Source organism: Drosophila willistoni, assembly GCF_018902025.1.
Source record: "Drosophila willistoni isolate 14030-0811.24 chromosome 2L unlocalized genomic scaffold, UCI_dwil_1.1 Seg196, whole genome shotgun sequence".
In the NCBI taxonomy this organism is placed as follows: Eukaryota; Metazoa; Arthropoda; class Insecta; order Diptera; family Drosophilidae; genus Drosophila; species Drosophila willistoni.
In genome coordinates this window covers 767,605-795,197 of record NW_025814048.1, presented here as the reverse complement: position 1 = coordinate 795,197, position 27,593 = coordinate 767,605, and the positions used below count along the sequence as shown (strand labels likewise).

The 27,593-nt window shown below is 35.7% G+C and overlaps 1 protein-coding gene across 1 annotated transcript; it reads left to right on the top strand.

Moving 5' to 3' along the window:
- On the top strand, positions 1–27,522 carry LOC6639846. The gene is made up of 8 exons (XM_002062795.4): positions 1–475; positions 15,989–16,041; positions 18,108–19,122; positions 19,201–20,697; positions 26,052–26,214; positions 26,280–26,500; positions 26,559–26,762; positions 26,824–27,522. Exons 3-8 carry the CDS (start codon positions 18,193–18,195, stop codon positions 27,079–27,081), a joined length of 3,273 nt encoding a protein of 1,090 aa, XP_002062831.2. The 5' UTR covers positions 1–475; positions 15,989–16,041; positions 18,108–18,192; the 3' UTR covers positions 27,082–27,522.
- Positions 27,523–27,593: the final 71 nt, after the last annotated feature.

Here is a 27,593-nt window from a genome sequence, read left to right as displayed (position 1 = left end):
AAAAGATGTGCATAGAAAATGGGCTAACCAGAAATCGCAAACAAATCCCATAGCCACACTTAAGGCATAAATCTAAACCCAATCAAAGAGACAGGAAGAACTAACAGGGGAAAAGTAAGTGGGGAATGTAAGGCATACGCAGACAGAGACAAATGATGTGAGTGGCTGCCTCCAGATTCAGTCTACGTTACCAATCCAATCATCCTCATCACCAGCATCTTCGTGTGCATGTTGATTTAACTGGGAAGGGGGAAGAGCATAAAGTGAAATGAAGCAGTAGGCAGTAGGCCTGAGCTTTGTAAACATGGTCACACACACGCACACCTAAGGAAGGAGGAGGATTCTACTACATCAACAGTTCGACAGTTTTTGCAAAACATTCAAGGACAAAAAAAAAACGAAGGGAATTTCAATCGAAAAGTGTGGCAAGGAAGGCGACAAGTAAAATAATAATGGATGCTATCATCATGGCCAGGTAAACTTCTATTCCTTTTTACTAGACTAGGGAAAGGAAACTTCTTTACTAAACTAAATTTTCGCTTATGTAATTTGGTTAAAATATTTCCGCTAGTTTTTCTTTATTTCACCCCAACAACTTGCTCACTTCTTTTCGACTCAGTTTTTATTTCTTATGTTTGTTTGCCTCGGCAAACACACATACATCCACACCCTCGTTTACACACACACACCCACATATCTACACACAATTACACGAAAAGGACTTCTGACATTAAGTGAAATTTAAAACTGTACGCCTTTTTGTTTTGCGTTTGTTCACTTTATTTTTTGCGTTTAAATTAAATTAATGACAAACAATTTTTCATTGTCCCAGGCGTCTGCCTCCCCTTTATCATTGAATACTTAGCACGCGCAGGAAATGTAGCCATATCCTTTCAAAAACTTTAGGCATTGTTCGAGCGCCAAACCCCACAGACAGATGATTTGTAAACAATAGAAAGGCTCCTCTTTATGTACATATATGATGGAAGCCATATTAACTTTGGACTAAACGACCGACTCTGAATACCTACAAGACGTTAAATTTTTTTCCTCAAGAGGTTGAGAAAAAAAAACTTTATTTTACTTTCGTAAAAGTAATGACCTGCTATTAGCACCGTAAAAAATGCAAAACGTTTGCCACATTATCAATACTAAGAGCATAAACTTATTTGTTATAATAACATAGAAGAGATTTTTTAAACGATAACAAAATCGAGGCTATTAATTGTGTAATAATGGTGAGAATGTAAAGGACAAGACGGGTTTATCCAGCTTAGATAAAATACATTGTAAGTTAATTTTCTATAATGTTTGTGCGAATAGTGTCTTTGTAGTTCACATTGCGGTGGTCAAAAGTATTTAATTCGACTTATTTTAATTTTTCGGTTTCTGTTTTGTTCGACATTAAGTTGATGAATATATTGTCTGTTTGTAATGCAATTAAAAATAATAATAAACAAATGTAATAGAAGATATACCACCCTAGTGGACGTAGATTAATGGGGCTTCTATGTGTAACTGAAGGGCTTCTATTTAATGATCTCTGAGGTAGAGAATTTACAAGAATTTGACTGCTCTTTTCTAGTTTCTTTCTAGCACACTCAGTTGTCAGTTTTCATCAAACTATATATGCAAATTTGTTATTTAAATTCTCTATTTCTGTCATTCCCATTTTTGACAAGGTTTAATTTTCCATTTGAGTGAAAGTTGAGATATGAATTTATTTGATTTCACTCGAATGTTTTTATTCCAATAAGCCTAAAGAGGAGAACGAGTAATGTGGCACAAAGTGCCAGCGAAAAAAACTAATTCTATAATATTTTGTCCTTGGCTTTCTTGGATTTGCGTGTGTGAGAAAAAAAAAAAAAACAGCTGTCGCTTTCAATTTATCTGCAATTCGTAAAGGCCTTACGCTTGGCCGATTTGTTGAACTTAGGTCGAGGAGCAAGAAATCTTTTCAAATAGTTATTTTTCTCTACCTTGAGTATTGAAATTGAAATTGGTAAAATGTCACCTAAATAACAAAATCGTCTTGATTTCCTCAAAGCCATTCCAATGCCAGCGATGAAAGCTGATTTAGTCAAAAAACAGGAAAGGGGGTTCAGCTTATATATTTTGGGTAACCAAGAAGAATTAAAAGCAATGTTTTAATTTAAAAGGCACAAAGTAGAAAAATAAAATAAGCTCAAGGGCGAGCCCTAAAATAAGCTATTAAGCCAGACTGTGGAAGAAGTAGGGTCAAACGGTTAACCTTTCCTTGCTGTGGCCTTGATTGTTTTTCCTCCCTTCCTTAGTTCTTCTGGCGGTGGGCCAAGTTTATCTAAGAGTGGTCAACTTCAGCAGTCATTTCCCCCTTCAAGAGTAATTATGTTCAAAGGGGTTTTTCAGCTTTTCCCTTTTTCTATGGTTCAGTTGGGTTTTGGGTAGAGAGTGATTTCATTTGAATTCCCTAGAACCACAGAAAAGACTCCTCCGTATTCTTGCCTCTTTCTCTATTTACTTACAATGTTCTTCCATTTTTAAAGAGTAAAAAAGTTAAGAAAATATTCAGATACAAAATCTCAAATTCCAATTGGCGATTGACTCGGCATGAATATTCTTACTCAACTTATTTAGTTTAGTTTTTACTAATATTAGAAAATTAAAATGTCTGATTAATTTTACCTTTTTGTCAATGTTGTTGCCACTTTGCAAAACAAGTGTTGTTTTCCGCTTTTATGTTATATGTCCTCACGAAAATAAAGAGTCTTATTTTCTTTTGTTGTTAAAGATGACCAAAAGGGTGGGAGAGACACATCCTTTTTGTGGAGCGTTTTGGTCAATAATTGATGAAATACATATGATGAAACATTTTCATTCAGTTTCTTCCTTTCATTATTTGTAACATTTCTTCATAATAAAATGTGTGTAACAGAAATATTTTTTTATTTTTGAACATTTCAAATAAAGAAACTTCTCTATTCAGGACTCAGTACAGGAACTGGCAATGACGCAAGAGGGGGACAATTATTATTCTTGCTCGGTAGTCTCTATCTTTCTCTCTGTCAGCATCATTATCATCAAAAAACATGAGTAACAACTACGGCTGCTGGTCTGCTTGCTGGTAAATCCTGCTGATGGGTCCTTAGCAATCAAGAGGCGCGGTGTACAAATGAAACTTGACAGGCAGCAAACAGAATCAGCTCAGTTTGTCCTGCTGCAAACATTTTTCCTTATTTTTATTGCAGCAATTTGCAGAAAAAAAGTTTATATTATTTCGATTTTGTGATTTTTCTTCTACTTTCATTTATTTTACCTTGATTGCCCTAGTGAAAAAGGTTCCTTTTGCGTTTACTCACAAAAATTGGGAACCGTTTGAGTTATTTAAACTTACTTAGCCCCCTAAAATAATGAGATTTTTATGAATTTATCGTTGCCCGAAATATCTGTAAGTTGTTTGTACTTATTTGCTTGTATTTATTATATGTACATATTCTTGGCTTTGAAAATGAAACTTTAAAAGAATCTGCAATATTCGGTTGGCTTTAGCCGTGATTTTTTTTTTTTTTTTCGTATATTACAGTTCGAAGGCGTATTGATTTATTTGTTTCTGACTCGGCCTCTTACTTTGCTTTTGGGTTATTATTTTTACGGAGGTCTTGCGTGACGAATATACACGATGCACTGTAGATATTATTGATCTAAGGAAATCCCCCAAACCACTTTGTTGGGTTTAAAATAGTTTCGTTTCTTGCATGTGATAAAAGACACATATGAACAATATAATGTCCTTAAGTACAAATGTACAAAGAGTTTATTAAAAACAAATATCAACAAATAACTTAAGAAATAGAAAAAAAGAAAAAATATAAATTCTTAAGACCTGGTGACCTTAAAAAATTCTTTTTACAAGCTTCTGGAGTTTTTTTAGTTCCAAATAAAATTGTCCCAAGAGCATTGAAAATAATTTGCGAATATAACACAAAAAAAATAATTCATCCAAACCGGTGCTCAGCATACCGTAATTTCTTCTTGTTAATTTCGAAAATTTTATTGACTCTTCTCGTATTGAAATTTCCCGCCAACTTGGTAGGCTATCGATTACTTATCGGTTAAGACAAAATTGATTGTTGCTTTTAGTGTGGCCAAATAATGAATTTTTCTCAGCATTTTTTCATGCTCAATTTTTTAAGGCGAATTTAACGACTTGGCGAATTCATATATTTATATTTTGTTGTTGTTGTTGTTGTTCGTATAAACTTTTTTGTCAGAATCGCGGGGGAGGAGGCAACGGAATAATAAGAAAAAAATAAACAAGGAAAAATGAATAAAATGCTGTCTAGAATTCTATTAAATTGTTACGCACAATTGGCTTAAAATTGAATGCGAGTCGATAAAAAACATTGAACGAAACTGTGTCTCCTACCAATCTCTGTTCCTCTAGTGTGCGTGTGTGTGTGCCAAAAAGTAAAAAAACAACAGAAAATTTTATATATTTTTTAAATTAAAGCAAGAAAAGGTTTAAATCTTTTACAACAAATCGACTCCAATGCATTGGGGGGCATTTGGTGCAAATGCGCGGACGAGTGCGTGTGTGTTTGTGTGACTACCTATTGCTTAATGGGCAAAAAAAAAAAGAAAAAAGGCAAAAAAATCTAAAAAAGCTTTAAACCATTTTCCAAGTGAAAAGACGGTGAAAGTTAATGAAAAGAAAATCAAGTGAAAAGCAAGCAAAGGAGCCAAATTGAAAATATAATTTTTTCATGTTTTTTTGTGAAAGCAGCTGCATTTGGGGGGCCATTTGAGAGAGCGAATCTCTCACTCTCTTTTTGCTGTTTTTGTGAATACCAACAACAGCAAAAGTATATAATAATAAAAAGTAAGTGAATAAACAAATCTAAAAGAAATTGTGTTAATGTTTAACAAGAAATGTCGTCATCGGTTGTCTTTTTTTATTGTTGTTAATTTTTTTTGTTAGCAGTAACAAAAAAATCTTGAAAATCTTGCGAAATTGGTTGTTGGTTTTTGTCAATGGCTCCCACTGTGTGTTCGTGTGTGTGTGTCAGTGCTGCCACCTTGGCAATTTAGTTGCTATATCTAGCTTTTTCGTTTTCTGCATAAATTACGATCAATACTTGCTTAAAGTAGCAATAGCTTGTCACTATTGGGCCGCTTAGGTATTGGGCTAAGATGCTAGAAATTGGAAAAGTGGTGCAAATATCCTCTACCTTATGAATACCTATCCCAGTACCCTGATTTAAGTGAAGCGGATGAACTCTTTAATAATTGTTATTTCAATGCTAAGTGCTTTTAATTTTGAAATTTTGTTTCTTAACAATTTTCTTAAACATTGAAATTTTGACTGTTTTCACATATGTTTTTATCAAACGTTTAGCTTGTTTTCCTTCGGAGATTCTTGCACCACTGTTATGTGTGCATGGCTGGGAGAGAGAACAAGAGAGTAACCTGCTCAGTGTCAGAAAGAGAGCGCGCGTGAGAGACAGAGACCGCGCTTGGTCAGCTGTGTTTAAAAAAACAACAAAGGAAAAATTAGTATTATTTAAAAAATAAAAATAATATTTACTATAGCCTACGTCACTTTAATATTACTATTTTTCGCTGAAAACCTTAGCAAGTTGCTAATTGATTTCTCTCGCCTTTTTTTATTTTTTATAATTTTGGTGCTACTTTTGTTAACAATCAAGGCGAAAGCAATACGGTAGAAAACAAAAATTCAATCTGCACATTGTGTTACTCTTCCTATGAGTTTTTAAAGTTAGAAGTTCATTTAATAAAAATTCCATTGAATTCTGGCATAAAAAAACAACAGAAGCTTTCGATTCCAAATCGAAATGATCTAAAAATAATTATGGCATGATACATATTTTGTGTTTACTTTATCAAGTGATTGCATTTCCAAAAAATTAATCAAATGAGTTTCCAATTATAAGTTTGTTTAAAATTCTTAATGAATTTTTTTACGCCCATCCATTTGTATTCATTGCGCACCTTTTAAGCTTTTTTCATTTGATTGATTGCCATTTACTCGTACCTACTGATTGCCGATTGTCCGTCAGTCACTCAAAGCCCAAAGCAAACCAATGAAAAGTAAATAAATATTAAAAACAAACATTAACATCAAGTGTTCTTATCTTAGGCCAAGCCCAAGCACAATTGCAACAATATTAGGCAATAAATAAAGTTAGCAAATTCTATAAATAATGCGGGACAAACTTGACATAAAATGTATTTAACTGAAACCGGATCAGAACTGAAATAGAACTGAGACACAGAATTCCAAAAAAGCGTCTTGTAACAAATTAGTAAGTAAAAATATTCAAGTAGATTAAAACTACAAGAAAATAAAACTAAGGCCATGGTTTCAAGTTCTTCGTGTGTTTCTCGTTAGCATAAATAAATATAAATATAGGTATGTGTTTCTCTTGTAGGTTCGTCTATATTTATGGATATGCAGGTGTGTACATTTGTATATGTATGTTTTAACTTGGTGTGACAGTCACAAACATTGCCAAAAGGTGTTGCTCGTTAGGTCCAGTCTGCCTAGAATAGAATAGAAAGTTACAACTCATTTTATAACTACCATAAAGTCTATATATGTATGTATATATATATGACAATCATATAAACACCATTGGCTTTAACAATCACCTTGCATGAATATTATGCATATATCACCTTATCTCTGGGTGTGGTGTGTGTACTCATCAGAAAACCGTCATGCGTGTTGTGTACTTACATATATATAAAAAGAACATAAAAAGATATCTTTGTATGATATTAACTCGATTCCGAAATTGGATCTTATCGCATTTGAATTACCCAGAGACTGGGAATATAATACATATATGAAGGTATTACAACTGCTTTTTTGTTTACCCCACTCTCCCTCAGATATCTTATCAAAATAGTCCAAGAGTCGGGGATTGAAGTGGGCGGACGACCGAACAGCCATTAGAGCAATTCCCCAAACAGACCTTGTGTTAAGGTTTTTTCATTTTTTTGTTCTTCTGCTTGGCGAAGTTCGATTTGTCATAATATTTCTTAAATTTAGCGCCAATTTCGGCCATCTGCGGCAAGTTCTCGTATGTTGCAGTTTTTTCTTTGTAGCCGCAGCCGCTGCTCTTGGGCTCTGGTGGTAGCTTCAGTCATTTCTGTAGGTGACCCACATTTTGGCCCAGGTCTGCCAAAATCATTTCTCATTTCTCAGCACAAATTCAAACAAATGCAATATATATTTTTGGGCCAACCTTTTCCAACAATAAATGGGAGTGGTTGTGCTAGTTTGATGAACTGTTGATACCCTAAAGGTCATTTATTCAAAATGCAATGTTTGTTTACTTAATTTAATTGGAATAATGCAGTTTTCTCTAATTCAGTGTTACTTTTTAGGCACACGTACTGCTTGTTAACTGCATTATGCCCCTTTTGCATTTGGATATATACATACGTATGTAGGGTAGAAAAAGTGAATGTGTGCGTACTTGGCTTTCTCCTTGGTCTGCTTGTCTTTCTTTTTTTCTCCACTCTGTCAGCTTCTGCAATTGCTGCTCCAACGTCTCAAAGCTTTTGTTGTTGTTCGTATAAACTTTATTGCATTGCATGCCATTACTCCGGTGAGATGTTGTAAATATTTTCATGAGCACGCACTTTGGCTTCCCGAGAAGATACTTACATATAGAGTGGATGAGATGAGAGAGAAAAAAATGTCACAAAAGGGCGACAGGCACTGTGCCTTATGATAAAAGCACTTCAGAACTTTAAAATATTAAAGGTTATTAAGTTAATGTTAAACTTTACGCATATTGCAAAAAAAAATCCAAATTTGTGCAATTGAAAAAGGGTACACTGATGCTTAGAAAAAGGGCTTATTCTATTTTGTCTAGTAGCTTTTTCATTATCAGTCGAGCTTCACCAGATGGAAAGAAGTGCATTAAAATATAATGTAAGTAAAAGATTATGTTTTTTTTTTGAGCTTTGTTAATTTTGTAGTGCTAAAAACGACATTGTGATATTCGGCTAATAAAGTTCTCTCTTGAGCGCACCCCGTTCGTATGAGGGGGGCTTCAAGATAATCTTTTAATAAGTAGAGCTGAAAAAAGTCAGTCAGTGTGACAAGCAGCAGATACACGTTTAGAGAGAGCGACCGATAAGCAAAATAAAGAATAATGCTCATAATAATTATAGTATAAGTAATTATAGCCAAGTGAACAGGTAGACAGACTTGAATAAGTCAGCCATTTTACCTTATCGAGATAACAGCTAAAGGGTACAAAGGGGAAGAGAGAGCGAGCGAGAGAGAGACAGAAAGAAAGAGTGCTTTTGAAAAACAAATTTGCTAACCTCAAAATTTCTTGGTGTTTGTGCCTATTTGGTAGCTCATTTTGTTATTATTGTTGTATTTTTTATTTTTTTTTTCAAAATGCGTCAGATGGGGCATAGCAAAGCAAAAATAAAAACTGGTTTTTGGCCAAGTTAAAAGAGTCTAACAAAAAAAAAAAGAAGAAAAAAACAAACGTTAGCAATTGAGTTTATACTCAAGTGTCTCTGAGTCTGCACCCCTTATATCTTCTCCCTCTTCACTCCCACTCCCACTCCCTGTCGCTATCTCTGTCTCTGTCTTGCTCGCACACTCACCCTTTTTGTGCTCCCCGTCTCTCTATCTCTTTCTCTCTGTCGCTCTGTTCAAGAGGAAGTTAGTTTAACAGCTGTTTTTACCTTTTTTTTATTTTATTTTTAACTTTAATTTTCTACGTTTCAATCTATGCAAAGTAGAAAAAATAAATTGTTGTATTATTTATGAGTTTTTCTTATACACTTATATTTATTGTTTAGCCTTTTTCCGCTTCTTGTTCTCTCTGTGTTTGCGTTTATTGAATTTGAATTTCTAATTTCATTAACAATATATGTACATACATATATATATATATATATATATATACACATATATATATTCTCAATCTGTTTGTTCGTTTATTGTATAATTGCATTTCAAATTGTTGCTCTCACCCCTTTGACCCGTTTCAATTGCCTTTGGCTCTCTGGGTGGGTGTTAAAAATTCCAATTGCTAATGTGGAATGATGTGCGGTCGGGGAAGGGAGGGGAGTGACAAGAGTAAGACAAGGAGTTAACAATAATACAAATGTTGTATTTAAGGGCATAATAAACAAACGCTAAACTATAGTTTCAACCGTAATTGATTATTTCGGCACTTTCTTCGAAAGAGAGGGATATATAATGTGTTTATACATACATACATACATACATATATGTATTCTGGAACACTTTATTTACATAAACTGACTTGAATTGAAGTGAAGTGTGGGTGATTAACATATGTACGACAGTATTAAGAGTACAAGCCTTGAACTTTTCTGCATAGTAAACCAGGAGGTAATTTATTTATCTTTCTAAAATTTAAAGTAAAGTATAATATTAAGTAGCTATGCTAATTGTCATTTCATTGGAAAATATATGAATATATCAATTTTTGCTAATTATTTCACTTTTTATTTATAAATGTATTTTTCCCAAATGTTTTGTTGCTTTTTTTATTTGCTAATATCATTTAATAAAATGCATAAATTTGCATATGCACATGATGCCGTATCTACACTTCGTGCCTTCCGGTGATGCAGACTAGTATACGCCTATTTTTTCATTTCAATGTTTTAGTTAAAAAAAAATATATAATTGAATTGATATTGAAGAAGGAAGGAAGGGAAAATATTCTAACCCTTTTGGTGTAAAAATGTGTCGTCAACCAAAATTGATATGAAAATTTTTGCTTGGAAATTGAAAAAAATAACATATAGTAAAAATTTAAAAATTCTCTATTAAGTGTTCCTTTAAATTCCTTTTATTACAAAGCTTTTCTTGACTTTACAACAAAAAACATGCTCGGGAAGAGGAAGTCCCAAGACATTATTCAGGGTTATTCAATTGCCCCGTCGAAAAAGTTTCTTCCTCAAACATCAGAAGCCATTTTTCTTGCTTCATTGCTTCATTCATTAATTGGTCTTTCATACACGCACACGCACACATACACATACACAGACTGTCGACAAAAGAATATATAAAAGCTGGTGACTTAATTTGCGACAAAGTACATCGTCGTCGGTTTTAAACCTGGAATTATAAATATGCAATTATGTGCTCAGGCCAAACAACATTGTGCTCGACTAAGAAACACGAAAAACTTTATGTTCTGGGCCTTCCAGGCATAAGTAAATCTTGTTACAGGAGAAATCTTTTTAAATATTTCATGTTTGCAATATGCAAGAACCCGACCAAGTTTATTAGACGGCATCCCAATTGAGCCAGCAACTAATTAAACAGCTGGGAAAGCTTCAAACTCTCTAGGGCACAGCTTTTACAACACATTACATTGTTGACTTCTTTTGGATCATGATATGTGATAAATTCCTTAGACAGAAATGGGTTAGAATGCAACTGATTAGGTTCTGTCTTGTCTCGCAAGTGTGAAGACAATATTATTACAAAGTTCTGTGATGTTAGGGTAATTCGTAATTCGTTGCAGTGTTTTAAGAGCATGTGACGTCAAATGTGGGCAGAGACCACTTCAAACCAACCACCGTACAAGTTTACGGTCTTCCAGCCTCCCAACGTCCCGACGCCGTCGCCGCCGTCGTCGTCTCTTTCACTGAATTCCTTCATTCTTAACATTTTCTTTTCGTAGCAGAAAGTGCAATGAAGTGCAACCGCTTTTGTTTCGTTGTGGCACGAGAGCCATGAGCCTCTCTCTCTTCTCCTGTCCAAATCACCGCATCCTCCTTCTACTCCAACCATTTGGCTTCCTCCTTCACTGTCAGACAGACGTCTTTGGGTGAATAAACTTTACATTTTGAAGCAACAGCGACTCAAGTTGTAAAGAGTCAAGAGAGGGAACTAAAATTCAGCCCTGACGTTGTTGATGCTGCTGCTGACTGACTGACGAGTGCTTTGACTTCTGACTAAATATTGTAAGGCTGAAAATGCTTGGCGCGTGCTCATAACCCCATCCCCAATGTCTGTTGCCCCAAGCTGACTGACCTTCCGCCTTTTGTTTGTGCGAAAAAAGGAAAAAAAAAAATACGAAAATTTTAGCACGAAACAAAAACTGCGCCTCAATCAAGCGGCACAACTGTAACGCCTTCTGTGCATATATCGTCAAGTAAAGTCGAAAAGTGTATGTAGAAGGGATGACTGAGTGGGTGGATCGAGGGGCAGATCATAAATATTTGAATGCATCAAGTGCATTGCCGGCCATATAAATTGTCTCCACCCTTTTACCCTGACTTCCGCGCTTATCACACATTCCTTTCATTATTCTCAATTTTATAAATCTGTTGACACTTTTTTCCCCCTCAGCGTAAAGTAAACACATTTATTTGTGTTGATATATAAATATATATTTTATGGCAATCGGCTCTTACTTTTGAATATGCAGCGCGTGCAACGATTCTATTTAAATAACACGCATAGGCCGAATTGCACACACACACACACTCACACACACACACACACACACACACACACACACACACAGCCATACATACATATGTAGTCTTTGTTGTGATTCTCTTGATCTTAAAAGATATGAAATCGCTTAAATATATCTATCCATTCAATTTTAATGTAGAAGGAATGTGCCAATCAGAATTATATTCGTTTGTTTCTAACTCATAAATCAATGTAAATTCTACCTACTCATTATATGACCAGAATGCTTAATTAACAGCTTTTGTAGAGTATTTTTCCGCCGTATAAAACATTCTTACTGCGTCTTTTCTTATGCTTTTGTGTTTGCGGAAATTTTTTTGGGTTCTCGTAAAAGTTTTCCTGTTGAAAAAATATATGTGAAAAGCTAATGAAATGAAAAATGCACTTCCTTCATAAATAACAGAACGAAAAGGTATAAAACTTTTTGTTAACTACAAAGAGGCATTAATTTAAACAAAAGTATGCCAAGTTTTTAAGGAGAACAGCGTCTCTGTCTCTTCTACTGACATTGAACTTGAATAGTTGATTTGGTTTGTTAACTATTTACGATGCCATTTTGTTGTTGTTTAAAACAATTCCTAAGCTTTGTTTTGTTTGGTTTTTTTTTTTATGGCCTGTCAATTGTTGTTGTTGTAGCTGCTGCTGTTCTCTTCGCATGTAATTTAAATTTTATTTTACTAACCACAACTAATGAAGTCATCGAAGCGAAACACACTTTTTTTTGCGTTTGTAAATTGAACTGGGAAAGATTGCGTAAGTCTAGACGAATGTCTCTAGTTAAGGCCAAAAAGCAACCAATGATTATTTATAATTTTGTTTGTTAACTTGATTTCTGCAAAGTCATTTGGAGAATAAAAATAAATAGTATTAGAAATGAAGTAAGTAAGTCGTCTCGCCGACTTTGGTATACCATACACCAGTAAAGCAAATATTTCAAGCATTTTCACATGCTTCTTACAAGCATATCTTAGTATCTCGCTCACTCAATCATACGAGCACCCTAGCGCCCCCACCAGCCAACGGCCAACTCCGGCCTTATGGAAAAACGTTTATATGCATAGCTCGACTGTTTTTTATCCGATTTTGATCAAATTTGGTATTGATATAGATATTAGTATTAAATTTAAGTGTGCCAAATTTGATTGCATGAGGTAAAAAAATACGGGAGATAATCAAGTTTTTCAAATTACGGGGGCGGAAAAGGGCGTGGCAAAATGTACAAAATGTGTGCATTTACTAAGCGAATATACATACCAAATATGGTGTCTCTAGCTAGAATAGTTTTTGAGATAAACGCTTTTTTTAAATTGCGGGGGCGGAAAGGGGCGTGGCAAAAATTTGAAATAAACTTGATCACTCTACATACTACACGAGTCTACATAAAAAATTTGGTGGCTCTAGCTCTTATAGTCTCCGAGATCTAGGTGTTCATACGGACAGACGGACAGACGGACAGACGGACGGACGGACGGACGGACGGACGGACAGACGGACATGGCTAGATCGACTCGGTTGTTGATCCTGATCAAGAATATATATACTTTGTGGGGTCGGAGATGCTTCCTTCTGCCTGTTACATACATTTTGGCGACTTTAATATACCATTTCACCCTATGGGTGTATGGTATAAAAAGTCGGTGCGACTAAGGAATTCTTCGCAATGGGAATACTTCGTCTTCCTTTGTCCATCTTCTCTATGTCAGCCTTTGTCTTTAACTCATTTAAAACACTTTTTCGGAAAAGTTTAAGTATTTATTGCCCAACCAAAGAAATGAATTCAAGTTTTAATGATTCATTATGCTTTTCTTTGTTTAGATTTAACAAGATTATCTGCGTGACCGATTAAATTGTTGATAATTTTAAAACAAAAGGCCAACATGATTCATAAATTCTGCACCTACACAAAAATAACTCTATTGAATGAATAATAACAATTTTGCAATCATCATCAACAATTAGACATTGGGGCAATTAATAAAATAATGGCTTGGGCTTAAGTAATGCAATAACTCAATTAGGCTCGATTGCAATTTGAAACGGAAAAACTGCATTGAACTGCACATCGACAGAAACAAACATACAAATTCACACATCATTTCCAATTATGCATCTTAAGGTTATCGTGGGTGTTGAATTAAGCATTTACAATAAATAGCATTCATAAACATAAATTGTAGACAAATTTATGATTTGAGAGAGAGAGAGAGCAGCAACAGACTTACTCGTATTGTGCACTTTTCGATGCTAAATTTATGCAACGATACTTTATTTATAAAGCCGACTTGGAATGAACCTGATGATTGATCCTTGCTCAGCCCGCTAAACTATGAAATTATCTGAATTGTGACAATATGAACAATCATTGGTTCAGTTAAGTTTATTTGATTTTTTTGTTTTTATGGTCATTCAGTCTTAGGCTGTGGGGTGCCAAAGAAGTGTCAGTCAGATCCCCAGCTGTTTTTTTTAGTGTGACAATTAAATTTTGCATTGAGCTTATGCATAAATTCATTCCGTAGAAATATTTATATTCCCTTTTTGAATTGCGTTAAAAGTTAAAGTAAATTTCAGTAATAACAATAACTTTCTAGTTTTTTTTGTTACTAAATGTTATGAATTTGATTTCATTTCATTACTTTTTTACAAAGGTTTTTTAAGTAATTAAATTTGTATTTCTTTTTCGTATTGAAAATAGACGAGAATAGTCCAAAGATAACCTCTATTTAGCGGACGATGAATAATATTGAAGATGCTTTTGTCATTTTTTATTTCCTAGATTAGTTGCCAACAAAATTCCAAGCTTATAATATTAAAGATTAACCGGTACGTATTTCACTTTTATCTTTGACCTTCCATTTTCAATTGGTTTTCAATTGTGCCATTGTGTAGTTTAAGCACAAGGCAATCGGGGAAAACTGTGGGAAAAGAAACAACAACAACAACAAAAACGAATTGGTATATGTGGCCTTTTTTGTTTACTAAGTTAATTAGTTTATAACATGCAAGGACACCAAAAGTTCGAAAATTATACAAGTATTGGAATATTGGCCTCTTCAAGATCTTCACACAGATCTAACCAACCGTTTCGGATTTTTTTCATTATATTTATCTCTTTATTTATCATACAGGATCGTTTATTTAACTGTCATGTTTCGGCGTAATTTAATTCAATCTATAGCTAATTTAAGTGCTTTAATTAATTTGCAGTTGACTTTTAATTTATGCATTGCTGCTGCCGTTTCTTCTCTCTGTCCTTCCCCGCATGTTGTGCTTTTTACTGGGTCTTCTCATTTCCCTTTTTTCCTCAGTGCTTTTTCGCATTTTCATATGCATGCACAAGAGTTTTAATTGCACATTTTTCAATTAAAACAAAAAAAAAAAAAAAAAACAGTGGGGTGTGGATGAGTGCTCTGCTGCTTCTCGGTGTGTGCATAATTGTGTGTGTCTGTGTGAGAGAGTGTGCTTTGTAGATTTGTTTATAAAACTGCATTGTTTAATTGAATTTGGGTGTAACAAATAAGCAAACGTAAAAACAAACAACAAGTTAAAACTCAAAAAAAGTAGAATTCAAAAGTGCAATTAATTTCATTTAAACCTTTCGGGGTTTTTTCGTTTTAATGTTGTCTTATTTTGTTTGTGTTTTGTTTTTTAGTTGGATTTTTTATGTGTACAGTGAAAATTGTATTTATGTATATTTGAATTGTCCAAAGCACAAAATAGTTAGATGAATATGCTGAGATATTTGTGTCGATATTTAAGTAAATTTACATTTTATTGAATGAAAATTTGTATCCTTTGTTTTTCTTAACGAGGGATTTGATTTCAAAATCTATTCATTTGCTTTCATGGCTACCTACTTATTCGACTAAGTCATTCCAATCAATCTGTATACAAGTTATGTTGAATTGGGTTTAATATATATATTTTCTTTAAGATTAACTGCAAAATGGGCATGGGCAAATGTCTGTGCATGCAAGCAAAGCAAAATAAGTACTTGTAGTGACGTCAGCAGGTTTGCATGTTTTTTGAAGATGTAATTACATCAATAATCAACTATTAAAGGCGGCCGCAGCAGCAACCGCACAACGTTTATTTGATAAATGATTTTAGTTGATTGTGACTTTCGTTGGCTTTTGGATGTGGTTTGATTTCTAATCGTTAGTAATAAAAAACCAAAATTCATCAAGCAATTAAATAGGTACATGCATATTGCGTATACGCACACGTGTAGATATTATGTATACGTATGTTGTGTGAACAAAATTATAGCGCACTTTTCCGCGCAAAGTTAGAGTTGATGCTGAGTGACAGAAATTACATATGGTTTTATTAGGCAGTATAAGTATTCGACAAAGTCCTTAAATACCTTTTTTATATGAATATTATTTAAGTGCATTTACCATTAAAAAATTAAGTAAAGCTGTTCACTTAGTTTATTATTGAATTACGCACACTCACTAATTCATTTTGTTTGTTCTCTTCGTTTTACAGTTGCCACCATAATTTCTGGAATATATTGACAATTTTGTGCAGTCTAAATAATGGTAAGTTAATGCATAATAAATGAATGAAAACCTAGTTAGATATGTACATCTCCTACCGAGAGTCGCCAATAACATGCGGTTACAATTTGAAAGCCATTTTAAGCTCTAATTAATAATTAAACTTGCCCAATTTCAGTCTATAGCCAATACAAGAATTTTAGTAAACTGAAAAATTGCAATAAATAGCAAAAAACAGACTACTTCCAAAAATTATAGTTAATTAATCGATTAAAAATCATACGAATTCCCGTGTACACTGAAGGTATTTCCCTTCTGCGTTTAAAATTCTTGAACGCAATGAATTTGCTTTCTATTCATAAATTTGGGTCATTTTGTTTTCACAAACATTTGGTAGAACCCTCGTTTAGATTTTCTCTGCTGTCACTTGACTTGACTTTTACTGTGGGCAAACTAATTAATTTCCGTAACCAATTGGCATATGTCAATTAGTTTTGTTGTTTTCTGATAAAACCAGAAACTAATTTCCTTCGACATATTCTGTCGAATCTGACAAGAATAGAAAATTTGTTGTAACCGAAAGGTCGTTAGGCTTAGTCTGCTGATTTTGCAATAATCTAATATGACTTTTTTGATTGTTTATTATGCCCTGAAATTTGTTAAATTGTTATAGTAGACCTTTGAAAGAGTTTAAAAACATCTTTGCTGCAGGGCAGTCTGGTCGACTTCCGAACTGACTTGAACTTATCCATTGCACTTTAAAACAAATTCATTAATCTTCGTTTAGTTGTGGCCTACTTGTCCCTTTTCTGCTTCTACAATGCTTCTCCTTCATAAATTTTTTGCTTAAATGGCGTTAAATGAAAGGAACGAAGAAAACAAAAAATTTCCGCCTTCAGTTGGCAGGACAAAAACGATTAATTCCCTAAAATAACAGACTCCCAGGCTGGTTGGGCTAGAGTGAGGTAGGGTAGGCGGGTTTGCTTGTGGATTGTCAAGGCTCGCATCGAATGTCGGCTCATACGTTTTTCTGTCTCACATAGTCTTGGCCTTGACAACCCTCCGCCTCACTTCTCTAACCACCCCTCACTTACTTGGTTTTCCTGTACGTTTGTGTGTGTGTGTGTGTGTGTGTGGAAAGCATGTAAGCAATTTATCTTTGCCATTTTCCCCTACTTTTACCCACACCATCTTTTCTTTTATATCGATCTGGAGCATTTTTTGTAGGAAATATGTTTTCCCAAAACCGAGAAAATTAATAAACCTGGAACATTTATGTGTGTGTCTGTGTGTACCTGGCCTAAATGTTAAATGATGCCTCTCGGAAAGTGTCATTTGGTATTTCGCTTTTGGCACTTAAGTTTCTATATTAAAAAATACTTGAGATAAACGAGACCAGAAAGTGTAATAGCAAAATGCATTAGGTAATATCTAATCAATATATCATTTGTGTTGACTTGGTAACTAAATAACAACCTACTAGAATTTCTTTGGAAACGAAATGATTTCACTAATGATTTCTTGACACAGAAGTGGGTAAACTTTATTTGGGGTTCCTTTTCCTTTACATAGGTCCCACTATCTTAACTAGTTTAATAGTCCTAATAGGTGGATTTAGTTAGGAATAGGATAATATGTCTGAATTTCATTTTCAATTTTCCATCACTTGCCATAAACGGTAAGATGAAAGTCTGTATCGAAAATGAAAATAAAATTGAACAAAAAGAAGTACAGATATTGATTTTATGTTAACATGTTGCACTAAGGTAATTATATCATTTTGTCTGTGTGTGTATATGTTTTTCTAGAACAAGACAAGTTTCTGAATTTTTTTCTGCTTAAGAAATACTGTTGTACACGTTCCTGGAAAGCAGGAAACGTTACATTTCGTATATAATGCTAGCAGCAGGAAGGTTTAAATACGATAGCTTGGTTTAATGCAAAAAATACTTAGTATCAATCCTGAAACAAAATGAAGCTGATTATTGCTACTCTGCCGAAAATTTCCTCAATTCCGTGCTTAGCTCACTATCTAATTACACCCGCTTAATTTAAGTTTAAATAGAGTTTTGGATATTAAAACAACTTATTTTTCTTATCATTTCCAGGCCCAGACAATGTCGTCGTTTCCTATATTAGTCACGGCTGAGCTGTGCCGGGGTTTGTTAGCCAACTCGATCGTATTAAGTCAAAATGAGGCCACCAATGCCTTTACCTATACAAACGGCGGGATTACCACCGAATGATGTGTCTGGTGTGTTTCAGACACAGATTCCTTTGAATCATCATCAGGTGCATGTTCACACAGCAACAACACCAACAGCAGGTGAAACAACAACCTCGACGGAACACAACATCAACAACAATAACAACAACTCGAAAATACCGCCATTGGAACTTTTAGTTGAACATAAATTAAGCTACAGCTCAGCAATTGGGACAGCAACAGTGTCAAATGATCTGAAGCAGACTCTCAACGGCAGCAAGTCTTTAAATTTTCACGAGGATCACAAACAACATCATCATCCATTGGGTCGAGGTGCTACTCATGCTACTCAGGCGGGAATATTTGAAGAAGCAGCCGAGAATTTTATTATTAATTATCCATCCGAATCGCAGCAGCAGCAGCTGCCTCTGTCAGAAACTGTGCCACTTCTAACCCATATTGAGGCCACGGTTGTGGATAAGCAACGTTCCATATTACTGAATAAGAATAGTGCCTCGCTGATATTTACGAAAAAAGAACTTGGTCAGCAGCAGCAACAACAACGCCAACATCATAGTAGCTTATACGGACGCAAACAGCAGACAAAGCATTTGCCCTCGACGCGAGGACAACAGCATAGACGAAGTCTTCAATTAAATTATAATAACAATCTGGTGCACTCGTCCTCGGTGGGGCAGGGAGGAGCAGGAGGCAAACTAGTGCCACATAAGCAGCAGCAACGTCAACATCACGGCCTTGGTTTGAACTCGCCCACGGTTCAGGCGGCGGCACTTGGTGCTGGCGGCGTTGGAGGTAGCGGAGGAGGGAGCAGTTCCTCCGGCCGCAAGCAGCTATCATACTCCTGGTACGCACCAGTCTATAGTGCGCTCGAGGAGGAACTAGAACAGGAGTCGAGGGTAAGTGCAATATAAGGCACACACCAATAGAAAAGTGAAAATAATTACTTTGTTTTTATTTGTCTATTTTTTTTGCAGGATTCCTCGCCAATACACAATCTGGCCAACACAAAGCAGCAGCAACGCTCCGTCAGCCAAAAGGCCGCCGTTGCCTCTGCCTCTACGGGTCTAAATGTCGCAGCTTCGTCGCTGCATCATCAAGACGAGACAGTTGCCCTGTTGGACATACAGAGTCAACAGCAACAGCGTCAGAAGATTATCAATGGAGGCGATGCTGGAGGCAACGGAGGAGCAGGAGCAACAACGACACCAACTGCAGGAAACCAGGACTTGGAGAGCTCATTGGGTCTCTCAGGCGGTGGACAATTGCCACGTCGCAGACGCTTTGAAAACTTTCTCAAGTCTTTGGTCGGACTCAAGGCCAGCCAAGGCAGTGGAGGAGGAGCCAACAATGGAGCCGCCGGCAATAGTTCAATCACCCGAATGCCAAGTGATAGGGATCGTGCAGCTGAACGACCAGCCTCACCAGAGATACGCATTACGCGTACTCCATCCGAACAGGATATGGTGGTGCTTAGAGACCCATCCGGGCGACAACAGCAGCAGCAGCTAGCCAACCACGGTATAAGTGGTTCTACTAGTTCCCTAAATGTGGTGCAACAGAAGTTATGGCATATGATGCGACGTGAGAATAGTTCGAGCAGTTTACAAAATCAAGAGAAATCCCAATCCATTGTGCAATATAAAGGTCTAAGGAAATGTGAAACTGTTTTGGCTCTAACACGTCAAAGCCAGAGTCTGGCGCCAGGAGGAACTAATTCCCTAATTGTTGGCAGTGGAATCTTCAGTCCAAGTGGCATAGAGCAAATACGTCCGTTGAATCGTTTGAGAAATAGTGTAAATAGTATAACCGGCGGTGCCGGCGGAACATGTTCACGCTGCTCGAGTCTGTTGTCGTTGGCTGCCTCTGGATCTCGTTATTCTTTGGTCAATGGCTTTGTGCCTAGGCCAGAGTCAGCTCAGTCATTCAATCAACCCAGAGTAAGCATTAACAATGAGTCTGAGCCGTCGCATATCAATGTGAATGCGCAAATTAGACTTAGCGGCAGTTCCGCAGGAGGGAATAATCTCCTGGGCTCACAAAGTCCCAGTCCGCCGTCAAATATAACCACCGCCACTCTACACTCCAGCTCTAATAATAATCTAACAACTGAGGAATCCTCTACGCCAAATGGTGATGGTGATGGTGGTGGTGGTGGTGGCGATGGTGGTGCTAGTGAACTTGGACCATTTGGGACCCATCACGCTTATCCATTAACTGTCAGCTCTCTTCTGTCCATGGCCACGGCCAATCAAGCGGCCCAAGCATGTTGTGTTCGCGACGGCATCACTCTGAAGCGACGCGAAATGCTTGCCTCCGCCGATGTCACACCCTCGGTGGGTACACCTGCCACACCCACGCCTCAAGTGGGAGAAAATTTCCAAATTTTCACCTGTAAACTTTGCCTAATCGATGTGGAAAATGCTGGCGAGTTTACGACGCTCCTGCAATGCGGCTGCCAATTCTGTACTGAGGTGAGTGATCAATCATGAAAATTAAAATTCAAGTAAAAGGGGCCTTTGCAAGTTATAAATAGAAGGTTAACTTACTAACTCTAGTATTAGTTTAGGATAAATGTACTTAGCGCAGAGTTCCTTATCCTTTTTGTGGTTCAGCCATTAACTGAATGACTGCTTTCTTACATTTACTTACCTTTTTTTTTTTTGCATATTTTCTCTAAGGGTTCAAAACAATTAGTAAAAATGCTTTGGCATCAAGGAGCAAAGTCTCTCAGGTGTCTGATTATTTTCTTTTGCAGCATATGTACATGTACGTTTGCTCAGAACCAAGCTTCAGTAAATTCCCATTTAAACATTAAATTCGCATATTTAAAAAGAAAAACGGGATTTGTTTCAATCACTAGCATAGTATTTTTATTTATATACCGATTTTCATATGCATTTTTTACCACAATCTCCAAGATAATATGCGAATTCCTGTATACAACATAGCGGAAAATTTAAAATGCCAAAGTACTAGCATGAAAACGAATTGCACTCTTCAGACTTTAAAAATATATAGTTACATATATGTTAGATATAAATGTACTGATCGTGGGCAACTTCGTCTGTCTATTTTAAGCATTGAAAAGAAGAGAAATGTATTGTCATAATGTGACAAAAAAAATGTCAAAGATTATGTTTGCTTTACGTGAGTAAACCGAGCTTCCCTCTCTCTGTCTTTCTCTCTCTGGGGCTTCCAGTTTATTTCTTAGTTCATTTTACATCCTTACTTTTATTAAAATATATGTTCACAAATGGCCACACATTCTGTCTGTCATTTGTCAATGGTAAATGCTTGCTGTATTTCTTTTTATTTCGTTGACCTTTAAGTTAAGCCAAGTAGAAGACATCGAAAATTTCAGTAGCAGCAGGACTCTGACAATTTTCTGGCTGGTTTCAAAAAAAACTAGTCAACCCAAAAAATGGTATAACTATGCACATATGTGGTCCATGAAATGGGATGCTGCATCATCATATTTATATTTTCCATATGAAGTTGATGATTATACACCCAAAGGAAAAATTATTTTTTATACACAAACACAAAAAAATGGTAAGGCTTGGTCTTATTCAACCAATCGAAATATGGCTTTACCTCTTAATATTTTTATGTAGAAATTTATTAAGACTTAAGTCCAAGTCGAAATAGTTTGCCTCCATAAACAAAAGTTCAGCTTGAAATTATTTTGCGCTGTAATGTATGCTATATGTTTGATTATTCCATGTGCACCCTTGACTAGGACAAACATTTTGCAACTGGCTTGCTGGCTATGGAGTTAGTTAAGGGTTTTTGGGTGTGGCGGGAAAGCATTCTCAACTTTTACATTTGCATATGTATACTTTACATACTTGAGAGTACGATGTTTATATGAGACATAGTTGAGTGACTGCTGTTGCTCTCCGCTAGTACTCTCTCATCCTGCCCTACTCATCTTTTCCCATCCACCTCCTCCCGTTGACTGGGCATGAAAAATGGCGCTACTTATTAAACATGCTCGAATGGACAGAAAGCAGCCAAGCTACGCATCAACTTGACTGGTTTAGAATTTATGTTGGCTTTAAACTTTTGACGTTGGATGTTGGAAAGAGTTTTATGTTTGGGTTAGGGAGCTTGGTTGGTTGCAATGTTGTCGTCGGTGGAATGCACAGTAACTGGTACAGAGGTGCACACTTATCGCTCATTAGTTTGGCTTGTGGAGAGTAAAATAGAGAACGAATGGTGAATGAGAATGAGAATATAAATGAATTCTTTTTACTGGGTCAGACTTTGGGTACATGAAGTTGTCCCAACAAACATACAAAAATCTCATCCTGGTGGCTGTCTGGTGGCCCCAATTTGTATAAACATTGCTTGTATTTTTCAGCTTCGTCTCTTCTTTGGCCCGGTTAGTTTTAGTCAAATGCTGGCAGTCCTTTGAAATTTATAACAACAAGTTTTGAATATAACGATGGAGTTGTCTATTGAAGAGACAATGCCATCAAAGGTTAAATGCCGGGAAAGTAACTCGATTTTTCCTATAGCGAAATCTAAATTTTTGATTAAGCAAAGAAATTAGGTCCTTTTGCAATTATTTGCACATTTCACTTAATGCGATGCAAAAAAAAAAAAAGGAAAGAAAAACGTTTAACGAATTTAATTTTTATTTTTCTTTTGTTTTTGTTCCTCTTTGGGGTCAAATGGCATGCTTGATTGTTTGGTGGTTAGCGGAGTCGGAAATGGAAGCGCAAACAGCCGGAAATTGGTTTCGTTTTTTTTCTTTTTCATTTTTTCCATCCCTCTTAGCCGGAGTGCCTTTTTTGGTACCACCCCGCATCTCATTGTTTCTATGGATCTCAACAAGTTCATTTTTGTTTTATTTTGGCAACAAAGAATCCCTCCCCTGCTGTTTTTTTTGCGCCTTTTTTTCTGTTGTTGGCAATAAACATTTGCATTTTATATTTGAGAAGAGGGAAGCTCCAAGCCGTGCCATGCCAGTCACGTGCTTTTGCCTTTTTATTTGTTATTTTTTTTGCTCCTGGAATTTTTATTTCTTTCTAAAATGTTGACTACAATTAGAACGCGTTGAATTTGGCATTTTATTTGCTTGTTTTGTTTTCAAATGTCTTTCTAAGCCGGATTCAAGTCATAAATTGTTGTTGGTTTGCTGTCTTAAGGCCACAGGGGTTTAGGTAGTGAGGACATGTAAATAACAAGGCACGAAAATGTAAATAAAATTATATATCATAAATTGTCAAAGCAAATCCTTAGTTAAGTGTGTAAAAGAGAGCTAACTGAGATTTTCAAAAGAAAAAGGAAGTCAAGTTTTAAAATATAAAAAATGAAAGAAATATTTTCAAAAAAAAATTTTAGAGTGTGAAATGTGTAAAAAATCAAATTCAATTCAATAATTTTTTCAGTTTTATCAGTTAACAAAAATAGGAATATTTCTGGGTGAAGTACTAAAAATTTGTATCCAAAAAACATTTGCTTTTTCTTTTGTTGTTTCATTATTACTTTTTGAAACATGGCAAATGCATATTCCTAGAGATATTTCTATATTTGATGACTTGGCAAAGATGAGACCAAGAAACAAGTTACAAACAAGCAACAACTTTTCCTCAAGAATTTTTGCTTAAAAATTTTTTTTTTTTAGTTTCTTTGCAGAGGAAAACAAACTGCCAAACTTCTGTCTTTTCTCTGAGTGGGTGGTATATTTGGGGAATTTTTTTCTGTGGTATTTATGGTCCTCAACAGGGAAAAGTTTTTGCGGGAAAAACTTTCAAGTTGTTGTGGTTTTCAGAACAGAATGTAAGGCGGCATGTTCGGGGGACGTAAGCAAATAGAAAATGTGATATCTAAATGAAAAAAAAAATATATAAAAAGGAATATGTATACAGATATAGTTAAATGTTCAAATGTTAGCAACCAGTCAGATAAAGTTGACTTTGCTTTTCCACAAACCTTTTCACAGAATGATTGAAATTGGAAAACTTTCTCGTTTTGTGTTGTTTGCTGTTTAATATTTAATTGACTAAATTGGCAAAGAAACATTTAAGGTGAAAAGAAAGAAAATTAGTGAGGTATAGGAATTTCTCATACAATTTAAGTTTTAATTAAAAGCAGCTAGTTAAATTGGTTTTGGGCAAATAACAACAAAGAAATCTAAAACAAACAATTGAATTCATTGCAAACTAACCATGCAAAGTCTCATACGGATTTAATGAAATTTCTATGGCTTTCCCAGCTGAATTCAAAAAAAAAAAAAAATGATTTCAACAAAGGAAAAGTATATCTTTTCATTAGACAACTATTTGTTTCTATTGTATAAAGAATTCTGTCTCTAAAAATATGTTGAATCTTGAAAACTAATCGCAAAGGCTAGCAGTATTTGGGCCATACTTGATATTAAATCTTTTAGAGGTATTTTGGCAACTGCTTGACTGCTTGGTAGATGGAGCAAATGGCCAAATGAATGTTATGGCAATCCCAATCGCGCGTACACATACCCAATTAAGCTGCTTGGCTTGCATTACGGCCAATTACAAGCAGGCCCTGCCAAGACCGAGAACACACAGATGCTGGTGATGACATAAAGGTCCTTGCTGGCTGCTGCTGCCAATCCTCGCTTTAATCTGACTCATTAGCAGCGACACTTTAATTAACATGCCACTGAGCTTTCTGCCTGACATCCTGTCATGGCTGCGCTTCTTTGTGTGAAAACCTTTGAAATTTATGACCAATGATTATACATTTTTCCATTAAATGAATCATTTTGATTTAATTAACGAGTGATTTACACGCTCATTTGATGAGGACACAGGACAACAGCTATTAAATTAATAACTTGCAATATATTGAAATTGATGCTGTCTTCCCACATTAAAGTCAATTCAATGTGCAAAGCAGCATAAGGTATATATTTCAGATAGTTACAACATTGTCAAAGAGCGTCAGGGAAGAGAAAATCCGCTTAGCTGCCGATTGTCGTCATCGTCATTGTCATTCTGGGGGAAAGATTTAAAAGCTTTACACCCACATAACACACATTGTGCGAGTGTGTGCGTGTGTATATAAATGGGTGTGCTTGGGTTAGATACAATGCAATCGTGGTTTGGTTTCCTGTTACGTGGGAGGGGTGGTGAATGTGAGTAGAGTGAAACAATGCATACAGGAATACTGAAATCAAAAGCATGTAGAAATTAATGACAACTTGGACAGCCGTATCACATCTGCTGGACAAAAGTCAATGGAACTCATCGCTAAAAATGAAAATTTAAATGCTTAAAGGAACTTTTTATTAGTCAGATGATTTCGGCATATGTTAGAACTCTTTACTCCAAACAAACACTATTCCATTCGTTCTGCTGTGGATATACATATGTAACTTAAAGTTTAGGGGTTAAATTCTATATAGCTACGTTTATTTGCCAAAAGTTTTCGTTTTAATTATTTACAGCCATATACATATACATACATATATAGTATAATCCAGGATTTTGAAACTTTATAACTGTAAAAAGGGCAGAAGAGCAGAAATAAAATAAAACAATTTGTTGGGTGTCGAAACATTTGAGAGTTTTAGTCATTACTTTAATGCTGAAAAGTTGAAAACGAAAGGCATTAGAGAAAGAGAAGGTTGGTTGGGCAAAACTTTTTAAATCTTTATTTATGATAGCTTCCTGCGTTGAACTGCGTTGGCATAAAGTTTTGGCCTGCTTTTGGTTTTGTCTTTGAGTGCGTGTGGCTGAAAATTAAATAATTCTCAAAGCCACAGTTTTGTGGTTTCTTTAAGAAAACCTACTGTTTGACTTTAATTTAAATTTGTTTATTTTTCTTCTCTTTTCAGTGTATGCGCGCCTATGTGGATTTTGAGATAACCGAGGGAGCCTATGAGATTTCTTGTCCAGATGCAAAATGTCCCACCCAGGGGGCTATATCGTTGCCCGAAATTGCCGATTTAACGACAACGAATTTGCTTAAGAAACATCATCGCTATCGACTAAATCGAGGTAGAAATAAAGATTTTTGGCGCTTATATATTTTGATAATTTTTTTTCTCTTTTTTTTTTTTCAGAAATCGAATTAGACAAAACGCGCACCTGGTGTCCGAGAGCTGGTTGCGAGACCATCTGCCTGGTGGCGACAACTGATAATGGTAATATAACACAAATGGATGATGAATCGCCGTCTACATCGCAAAGTTATACGCCCAGTCAAGGAGATAATCTCTTGCTTTCCCTAGCAGTGCATTGCCCCTCCTGTAAGGATGAGTTTTGTGCTTTGTGCAAAAAGGCGGTGAGTTTAAAGAGGTCCTAAAGGAGAAAGTTTCGATACTCAAACCTTTCTTTTGCAGTATCATCCCAACATTAGCTGTGAGGAATTTGGACGCCGTTTGATAGCCGATGGCCAAGATGATATTGGAATACCATTTGATAATGAATTGATCAAATGCTGTCCCATGTGTGCTGTGCCCATTGAGAAAGATGAGGGCTGTGCCCAAATGATGTGCAAAAGGTGCAAGCATGTATTCTGCTGGTATTGCCTAGCCAGCTTGGATGTGAGTATTAATAGACTTGGAAGTGATTTATGTACTTTCATATTCACACTCCCCATTCCAGGATGACTTCCTATTGCGGCACTATGACAAGGGCCCCTGCAAGAACAAATTGGGGCACTCGCGTGCATCTGTTGTATGGCATCGTGCACAGGTGATTGGCATATTTGCTGGATTTGGAATACTTCTTTTGGTGGCCTCACCTCTGCTCTTGCTGGCTGCGCCTTGCATTATCTGTTGCAAATGCCGTGGATGCAGCGGCTCGAAAATCGATGAGGTTGATGCTGAACTAGAGGAGGAAGTGACAGCATTGCAAGGCTAAAAATTTTAAAATCCTGTCGTGTTATCTAACTGCATAGTTTTCAAATATTGTTAAATCAGCAAAAAAACAAAAAAAAAAAAAAAAACAAAAACGAAAAAAAATTATCATACGAAAAGGACGAAACGGATTACATTTATATTTTAGTTTATTATTATCATTATTATTATTACTATTATAATTGTATATGTGTTAACTAAATTGTGATATTTACAGTGATTCGATTTCTAAATTGAATCGACAAATTTGTTAAAGGAACCAACTACATAGATGATTAATTTGGTTTGGTTCCAGATCTATTTCTTTAACCTCCCTCCCTAACAATCTATATATAGATATATGTATGTTATATATAGTGAGTCTTGCTCTAGTTTTTAATCATAGTATAAATTTATTAGTTTTTAGACACTCCCCGGTATTTCATTATATGCTTTTTTATATACATACATACGTATATTACACCTCCACTCACTCACCTAACCTTTTCTCTATCAAGTATTACACCTGCAACAATT